The sequence below is a fragment of the Cynoglossus semilaevis genome, chromosome 3, assembly GCF_000523025.1.
Source record: "Cynoglossus semilaevis isolate Cse_v1.0 chromosome 3, Cse_v1.0, whole genome shotgun sequence".
In the NCBI taxonomy this organism is placed as follows: Eukaryota; Metazoa; Chordata; class Actinopteri; order Pleuronectiformes; family Cynoglossidae; genus Cynoglossus; species Cynoglossus semilaevis.
Genome location: NC_024309.1, coordinates 14238917 through 14248695, shown reverse-complemented (window position 1 = coordinate 14248695; position 9779 = coordinate 14238917). Strand labels below are relative to the sequence as shown.

General features: G+C 43.4%; 1 protein-coding gene and 1 long non-coding RNA gene across 2 annotated transcripts in view; one reads left to right on the top strand and one right to left on the bottom strand.

Moving 5' to 3' along the window:
• Positions 1-9779, top strand: part of LOC103377436 (cadherin-12-like) — an 87008-nt gene that overhangs the window by 42981 nt on the left and 34248 nt on the right. Inside the window, exons 3-5 of the mRNA XM_008308248.3 lie at positions 1872-2166; positions 6960-7079; positions 8866-9033. Coding sequence (XP_008306470.2) covers positions 1872-2166; positions 6960-7079; positions 8866-9033 — 583 coding nt within the window. The remainder of the gene's footprint in view (positions 1-1871; positions 2167-6959; positions 7080-8865; positions 9034-9779) is intronic.
• Positions 2064-9779, bottom strand: part of LOC112486891 (uncharacterized) — a 34420-nt gene continuing 26704 nt past the window's right edge. Inside the window, exon 4 of the long non-coding RNA XR_003049456.1 lies at positions 2064-2194. This is a non-coding gene — a long non-coding RNA (uncharacterized LOC112486891). The remainder of the gene's footprint in view (positions 2195-9779) is intronic.

The following is a 9779-nucleotide window of genomic DNA, read 5'->3' as shown; positions in this document are numbered from 1 at the left end:
AAAGTCTGATATTTTAGGATTACAGTCTGTGGGAAATAAAAACCACAGACGTTTTTACCGACTTTCAGGGAAAAAACAAGATTTATGTAAAATCTGTGTTTTTTCTTTAACATCTTACGTCTTCAGTCGTGGGAATCAATCAATCAAGTGTAACCCCCAACCTCTCCGTCCTGTGGACTCACCTGTGACGATGGATCCAACACAGATGTTTACTGACTGACAGACTCATGGACCAATCAGCTGCTGCCGTTTCCAAACCTGTCATCACTGAGTTTCCTCTGAAACAGCAGTGATCGTATCAGACTTCGTCTCTTCACGGCGGCGGCGTGGAGAATGTAGACTGAAAAATAAATAAATGAATAAATAAATAAAACATCAGGTTGTTAGTGAATAATTCTACTGTTGGTTTTGATAAAACTGGTACTGATTCTTAGTCTGATGTGGCCAATAGTTCGTGGTAGTGGCCAATAGTTCCTGGTACTGATTCTTACTCTGAAGTGGCCAATAGTTCGTGGTACTGCAGTGAAAGAACATTTTCAGATGAAGCTCAGTAAAGATTGTGGACTGGATGGTTTTTACTCCTGACTCTGACGGTTGTTCACCGACATTGTTTGTTGTGAGGAAGCAGAATAAAAAAATCCATATCCAGGCTGTGTATGGTAATGATCCCAATGCATTACAGGCTGTAAATATTTGGGGGTAGAGGTAGAGAGGGAGGGGGGGCAGTGTGTGCAGGAATTGTCATCAGGCCATGAACACACACACGGTGACGACTGCTGCTGTAGTTAGTCCTGTCACACGGAAACAATAACCTTCTGTGACTGATGCTGCTGCTGCTGATGCTGATGATGCTGCTGCTGCTGATGCTGCTGCTGCTGCCGATGTTGATGATGATGATGCTGCAGCAGCGAGGAATATTATTAGGATTACATTAGTAACATTATTTACATTTCATTTTTGACCCTTAGGGGAGGATAAGGATAAGGTTTAACTTCTTTGATTTTAGTGTTTGATTTACTGCCTCATTTATAGTCATTTAGCCAAAGTAGCTAAGTCCAAAAGTCGAAGCTAACGACATGGACAGGATAACATTTAGCTAGGATATCTAGGATACCCAGATCTATAGCCAAGCTAACCTTTCACTGTCTCCTGTTTCCTATTTCTGTACCAGGTTTATTCACTTCGAGACTTAGTTTTTTGTTGTTTGTTTTTTTGGCTAATTCTTTTCTTTTTAAGCTGATTTATTTGTGTTTTTTCTTTTAACTTTAAACTTTTGTTCTGAGTTCTTCAGCTAATGGTCTGAGCTAATAGTTAAATAAGGAGAAACAGAAACCACTTTGCCTGAACACTCAGATTCAGTGACATTCCCATTAGAAATAATGGCGTTTGTTTGGAGCTGAATGACTGTGTTTAAAAAGAGAAAATGTGAAAAATGATTCTGCCATCTCGGCTCCACAAAGTGTTGTGAAGAAGAGGGAGGAAGGAGGTTCACATCCTGGTCCCTGATCTTTACCACGCAGGGAGATAAATAATCAGCCGTCGTCTGTTCTTGATAAAAATGAGCCGTTGTCAGCGTGGCTGTAACTGCTCCTCAGAGAGTATCCGTTATTCGCCCAAGATTTCCTCTCATTAATCTGAGACGTTCAGACACTCTGCCGTCTCTCCACTTCTTTCCCTGTGACTTTAAGGTTTGCAGATGATTGCAGGAACATGAATTTGTTCTGTGAAGCTCTGTCATTTTGCTCAGCTCGGCTCCTGACACTGTTTCTCTGACAGCTCGTCCCCTGTGTTTTCAATGAATCATTATCTGAGCTCAGTGTTTGCTCTCAACCTGTCGTTTCTTCTTTTTTCTCCTGCTTTTTGTCTCACAGCTTCACACCGACCTTGATAAGGGGGAGAGCGTGGTGAAGTACACTCTCTCTGGGGAGGGGGCCGGCTCCATTTTCACTATCGACCAAACCACAGGAGACATCCACGCCTTACGGAGCCTGGACAGAGAGGAGAAGCCTTACTACACGCTGAGAGCCCAGGCTGTGGACATCAACAGCAACAGGCCTCTGGAGCCGGAGTCGGAGTTTGTGATCAAGGTTCAGGACATCAATGACAACGAGCCCAAGTTCCTGGAGGGGCCGTACACCGCCAGCGTTCCTGAGATGTCTCCAGTAGGCAAGTGGACACCCGGACACACATCAGTCTGACCACAACACACACACACAAGATGCAATAAGAAAACGTTAATTATTAATAGAAAGAAACCACGACATCGTGAAACAAAAAATATCACCATATTTCAGCGTATCAACAACTTTCTTCTCCTTTCTTCTGCTACATTCACACTTACATTCACACTGACATTCACACTCACATTCACACCTTCAGTCAGAGTAAAGTGAGTAAAAAACTAACTGCATCACCGATTTTGTACTGTGGGCATTGAACCAGCAACCTGTAATGCACTAGTCACTCCACCGCCGTGCGGCCCCAAGGTTAATTATGCGGTATAAAGTTCCCAGTAGAAAGTTTATTTGAGACTAAATAAACTTCCAACATGGCTCCAGTCCACGGAGAAGAAAAGTTCGTGTCATTAAAAAATTGGAATTCATCTCAGCAAAAGCTTTTTTCTTTTTTTTTTTTTTCTGCTCTTTAAGTGAATTTAAGAACGCAACAACCGGAGGGTCTCAGGCTGCTGCTGCTGGAGACCTATTACAGCGTTTCACAGAATAAGTTATTCTGGGGGAGTCCTGAGTCGTATCTACAGCGCTCCCTCTTTATCCACTCCCTCGCTCCGCTCCTCCAGGGAGGAGTGATCAAGCTAATTCGCTGAGAGAACAGTTCCTCTCGAGCTGAATGGCAATGAAGCCCTCCAAGCTCCACAATCAGCAGTCTCTCGAGTCGATGTGCAGTTAGAGAGCAGAAACAACACACAGGCCTTTTTTTTTTTTTCCTCCCAGAGAGCCCTGGAAAATCACGCTCCTCTCCCGGGCGGTTGACTGTGGAACCGGAGAAGCTTTTTCACTTCATCAGGAACACATCTAAAGTGGCCACGGAAGCAGCGAGCAGAGATTAGCTTTGAACACCGGCCGCGGCTGACGGAGTCGATGATGAGCTGCAGATAAAAACATCCGTTTACAAACATGTCGTCTGGTTTGAGACCGTCAGAGTCAGAGAGCGGGAGCAGAGATTAGGAGTCTTAATTTCTCTGGATTAACCTTTAATGATGATGACACAGGATTTCAATGTTTTGGTAAAAAGAGAGAAACTAATATTTGAAACACCTGCAGGGCAAATGTGCTGCCAGGCTGCCGTAGCTTCGACACCGATTATGCAGGACACGTTCCAAGATCAGTAGCTTCAGGTTAGCTGACATTTTCAATGAAAAACTTAAACAAAAGTAATTAAATCAGCAGCCAAGAAAATCTGACGAATCTGAAAGATTTTAACAGCTACTAATATTGAGTCAAACGTTAACTGAAGAAGATGAATCAGCATTTAAAGATAGAAACAACACTCAGCTGCACCAGTTTAGTTACTGACTCGTACAGCTGATAATTCAAACGTCAGACTCACCACTGACACCCGTCACCCCTGTTAACCCCCCCCCCACATCAGCACCGACCTGTGCTCCCTGGGACGAGGATCCGCCCCCTGCAGGAGAACCCAGAGCGGTGTTGACTCTAACAGTGTGTGTCAGTGTTTACAGCACAGATTTGTGTAATCAATGGAGCCATTAACCACTGTTGTCTTTGGCCGGGATATTCTCTGCCTATAGATGAATATTTGTTTTATTAATGGCAGCAGTGCAAAGCCAACAGTGTAAGATAAAGAGAGTGAGGCATGCTGGGACATAAATTAGCCTTAATGGTCAGTAATGAAGACTAATTTGAAGCCAAACATTATAGAGTCAGTGCTGGCCGTCGCCAAACATTATAGAGTCAGTGCTGGCCATCATCCAGATATCCAGACTCTGGACTCTGGTCTCTGGACTCTGGACTCTGGTCTGGTTAGTGATGAGCCGATCCCTGATGCATCAGGAAAAGTCACACGTTACGGCTGATACAGTGGGTCCTGAGCAGAGAGTCCTTGACCTCCAGAGGAATCACTGAATTCTGTCCTCACTCTGATGAACCGTCTGTTTTCACTTCTATTTTTACAAAGATGAAAATTAAGTTTCTATTTTTAGACTCTTCCCCTGGAGTTTTGTCAAATCTGTTCCTTTGAAACACTGCCCTTCACCAAGTACAGTACAGTACGACGCATCACTGCCACCTACAGGGCTGCAGTGTGACTGTACCCTTGGGCCACGGTAACTGAGAAACGTGCAGTTCTGAAGTAACAGACCAACTAGAAATGTAAGTTAGGGTTAGTTAGTGAGTTAGGAAGGTAACTCCACTTTTTAAAACACAAATGTTCTTCCTCATCTCACTCGTGACTCCCCCTGCTGGTGTCTGACACTAAGAGGGTGTGTTTAACTTTAAAAACATCTCCAGCATCAGAACAAAAAAATTGAAATTTCTGTTTTCTGCAACTGCTTAATTTTTATCGTCATGACAACAGCAGGCGACCCAATTTCAGGGACATTTTAAAAAATAAACTTGAGTTAAGAAAATGAAAATAAATAAATAAATCCTGCATCAGTTCAACGTTTACTGACGAAGATATGGAAAGATAAAAACGTTACTTTCCTGCTGGAAAACATGGTACAGATGCACGGTTTTTCCATTTTTTTTTTGTTTATTCTTGCTGAAATCAGCAGAAAACACTGGGCGTGACCTTTCCTCAGATATGGGACAATCTGTTCATGCTAATGTGTTTTTTACAGCGCAGCTCCTGTTTGACTGTCTTCACATTGTTATGTAAAAATATGCTCCACGTCTCATCCATAAACAGCCGATGGATCTCCACCAGGATATATAGATATATATATTTTTTAGGATATATATTTTAATTAGTTGGTGACATTTACCAGTTTTTTTGAATTTGTCATTTCTGACTGACGCTCTTTATTTAAGCACTTTACTCCTGAATGCAGTGACCTCTGAATCTGTACTCCCCCTCCTCCCCCCACTCTGCTCCACACTCACATCCACCTGCATTTCCATAATTATGCAAATAGATTTTTATTCAACTTCTGTATCATCTGACTTCGCATAAAGACAAGAAGAGAAAGGAAAAGCAAACAGAAACGGTGTCTTTTGTTGTCAGGCGGCGAGGACACGTCCGTCCAGGCACCGAGGCCTTTTTACCCTTTTACCACATCAGGGCTTTTATGAGGATTTTCTGTCTTTGCTCAGTTAAGAACCTGTTCTTTTACTGCCGTCTTTTATCTGATGTTAGTCTGAGGAGAAGACGAGACAAAACAACCAGGTCCAGTCAGGACAGCGTGGCCTTTTATGGACGATGAGACGCATCATCTTTGTTTCCCTAATGTTTAAATGTCATTGTTCTATCTGCTGAGACGGCGACGCCGCTTGATGTAAAAGTTCTCGACTTGCAATTATAGAAGCTTAGCACAATGTTGAAAATGTCACCCTGCTGGCTATTTATACTTGGTATTTTACTGCTGTTTTATAGGCCTGGCCTCCCTCTTGGGGGAGAGGGGGGGGCGGGGGCAGGAGGGGAGTTACCTCCAAAATGTTTAGTGCAGCTCCTCAAAATAACGACTCGATCCTGTATCATTCAAAAAAAACAAAGGTGTTTCCACTCATAAAGTCAATTGTTTTTCTTTAAACATAAATCTATTTGGAATTTAATTTCTTCCTCAGCAGAATCGGAGGCAGACTGAGAAATCAATATTCTGGAAGGTTCCTGGATTAGCAGGTTAGCTGCAGGCACAAGACTATCCATCAATGTTTCGTACAAAAGGTTAATTAAGAGAGCTGTCCGTCAAAATAAAAGTTGTTTTGTTCAATGAAGAAATTCCTCTACAGTAATAAATTCATCAGCCCGTGGTTCCAAACTTTTTGTACCGCGCTCCTTTTGTTGATCTGACTATGGTTTCAGATATTTCATGGTCATTTTTCAAGATCATTTCTGACCTTACTGAACAAAAAGAATTCAACTTTTGAATTTTTCCAGCCTCATTTATCCAATCAGCATCTAGCCTGAAAAAAGTTACCACTCCTGCCCCATTGAGGCTCAACGAAGCCGAGCTTCAACAGGGTTAAATACCCTCCAACAGCTGTAGTCAGTGACAAGTCAATGAATCTGCAGAGATCTGACCTTTGACCTGAGGACAGGACAGAGGACGCCGAGCGTCACTGCTGTCTGAGAGCAGCTGCTGCCGATCTGATCCGTTTCTCTTTGTTTTCCTTCTCCATTCTCCACAGTTGAAGTTGATACTAAGTGCTTGTTACTCAAATAAATCATTGACTAAAGTGAGAATTAAATGCTCTTTTGCAGCCATTTATGAAACAAAAGGTTTCTGGGAAATGGTGGTTAAACGTGGCTCGCCTCCAAACTCCTGCAAAAACAGGAACAAAATAATTACACAGTGGAGCTCTGGCTCATTTCCATTAACTGTAACTGCTGCGGCTGAAGACACTGTGGAGTAAACACAGGCTTCAGGCCATACACACTTACTGTATGTTCACTTATCAGGANATTTAACCGAATCAAAAGTTAAAGTCAGCTGCAAAAATACAGCTTAAAAACCAGCTGAAGTGAAAGAATCATCGTTAGCCATGACAGGTGGAGGGAGACAAAATCTGACGAAAAAACGCTCCATATTTACAGGGATAAAAAAAAAAAAAGTTCCTGTTAATCAAAAAGTCATTTTCCTGTCCTGCTGCTCAGTGTTTTATTTTTACTGAATTGTGATTCACTGTTCATTAGTGTCAGCGGAGAACATTCTGGAGAAAGTGATGATCCAAAAACAGTTTGAATTTCTGTCTCCACAGGAAAAGAAGGGAGGTCAGAGCCAGAAACTGTGTCTCATTATCTGTGTGTCTCCTCCGTCACAGGAACCTACGTGACACAGGTGACGGCCACGGACGACGACGACCCCACCTACGGAAACAGCGCCCGGGTGGTCTACAGCATCCTGCACGGACAGCCCTACTTCTCTGTGGAGCCCAAAACAGGTGAGCGCTCTCAGCCCAGAGACTGGATTTAGAGTCTGAGGGACAGAGGGGGGGGTAGGGGCGGGGGTCAAACCAGCAGGAAGAAACAAGAAAAACCCAGGATCCTAACTGGGTCTTTAGTCTGGGATGATGGGAATTACTTGGATAAATGTAGGTCATATGACAGAGGCTGAGAAAGGACGGAACATCAGCAGGACAAAAACAAACCCATGATGTGGCCCACGGGATGCAGGAGACACCGGGAAAATCAATGGGTCATTTATTAGGTCGACATTAAACCGAGAGTCTGAGCCTAAATGGACAGTATAGATGTAGTACTCTGGACACAGAAATACTTTCAAAAATACTTGTATTGTTGGACAAAGGGTTTTCTCCACAGTGGACCAAATATTGTACCTCAAATATAAGGCCTGGATTCAGATCAGAGAATCTAATTTGCTGGTAGACAAGGACCTGGTATGGTATGGAGTTGACATTCATTTGGCCCATACTATGGAAACCTAACTTGGGCCACCAAAGGCGAGGAATTTCACGCTCCACGTGGGCCATTATAATGGTCTTGTGGCCCATCTCTACGTCAGGCTGATCTCCCCGTGTTCTTTGTACACGTGTTCTAGACTTTTTCTTCTGGATGTTTTCAGAGAACAAACACATCAGTGAGATGTAAATGTGAACCTGAGAGGCCACACTTCCATAACAGCGGTGTTTGTCGACTTCCACCGCTGTTGGTTTTTCACAGTTCAAAACATATGAAAATAACTTCATACATTTCGCACCGGCAGATCCTGCTGCTGATTATTCCTGCAAACAGAACCCACCCTGGGTCTGCATTTCAAATCCCAACTGGGAGAAAAAAAAAGAGAAAAATATCAAACTGTTAAAGTAAAGACTTTTCCCTGCTGGCTGCATCCATTTCTAAACAAACAGCTGAAAAAAAACACACACCCGCGTGGGGAATGTGGGCGACAAATCACCAGCCATGTCGTAGTAATTATCACTGTCAGAAACCTGCCCCCCCCCCATCTTAAAAAAAATAATGATTGACATTTCAAAAACAAACACAGGCTTTGATTTTGGACTCACGCTTGTTAGGAGTGACAGGTTCTCACACGCTGCCTGTTTTTAAAAAAAGATAAGAGCGTGGAGACGGTGGAGGAGCAGGAACCGATGAGACACCTAGGGGGCTCTGTGTGCAGCCCTGTGTGCAGCCCTGTGTGCAGCCCTGTGTGCAGCCCACTGTCTCCCAGTCTAGTCAACCTCCCACTGACCCAGGCCCTAATTTGCAGTACAAAGACTTGTGGGTCTCTGATCCTGCAGTGGATCATTACGTGGCAGCAGCCGTTCCCACTGAATGTCAAGTGTTTCCAGTTTGTGCGATGACCTCTATTTTAGTCCCGGTCACTGAACAGGACAGAAGGACGACACCTCGTCCACGTCTACAGTTCTTCATTTCACTCTTTTTACAGAGAAGAAAACGTTCACTTTGAACTCCATTTCACACCTGGAATTAAAAAAAAAAAAAAATCCACTCTTTCATTGGTTCATCTTCTAAAACCTGAACCTTCTCAGGGTCACGGAGGAAGGTGGAACCAATCTCTGCAGTCATCAGACGAGGTCAAATCAACCACGGATCTCCAGTCAATCACAAAACCAAACACTCACGTTCACACCAACAGTTTGGTCACCGCGGGGTTAATACTGATAATTAACCTGATTAATGAGTGTTGGTGTCGTTCTGCCGCTAACCTTCTGTGAAATCCTCATCATTCTCCTCTGTCACCACCAGGTGTCATAAAGACGGCCTTGCCCAACATGGACCGTGAGGTGAAGGAACAGTACCAGGTACTAATCCAGGCCAAGGACATGGGGGGCCAGCTGGGGGGGCTGGCAGGGACCACCACAGTCAACATCACCCTCAGCGATGTCAACGACAACCCGCCACGGTTCTCTAAAAGTAAGTCGAGCGTATGGAGCGAAAAAAAAAACAAATTATCATGGACCAGTGGACAAGGGCGCCACCTTCAGATACCAGTTAGTAATTTTATGTTTATGTCACTGTGTTTCCATGACAAACAAAAGTAGCAGAAATCACAGACGGGAGCAGGAAACGATGTGACGTTAGTTTGTCTTCATTTGGAAGTTTAGCCTCGCAAATAGTAAAAAAATAAGGAGGAATCACCAGATTAGAATTCATCACCATCACCACGACTTTTTTTTTCACGTGTAATCACAGTTTGACAAACGTAATGTTTCATTTTTGGATAAAAGCAATAACACTGATGACCTTTGTGAAGTTGACACATTTTATGATAACGGAATAAACACTGTGCAATTACATCCCTGCAGGCAGTACGTGTGTGTGTGAGTGTGAGTGTGTGTGTGTGTGTTATCATCCTCCGTCTCTGTAATTGTTTTTTCATTATTTGACATTATACTTTGTCCCTGCTCACTCTGCCTGTTTGTTTAGCCTGATTACATCTGTAGCTTCCACTCAGGGGCAAACGAGACAGGATTGGTGTTTTATCTCCCTCTCTGAGCATCTGTCTATATTTAGATCCAGGTCTGAGTGTGATGATGTCGACGAACTGAGGATTTATCCACTCACTCCTATTTATTTCAACTCTGTTTCTCAGTATGTGAGGTGTTTTTTTTTTTGGGGGGGGGTTGATAAAATCAGATTAATGTGATTGAACTGTTCAG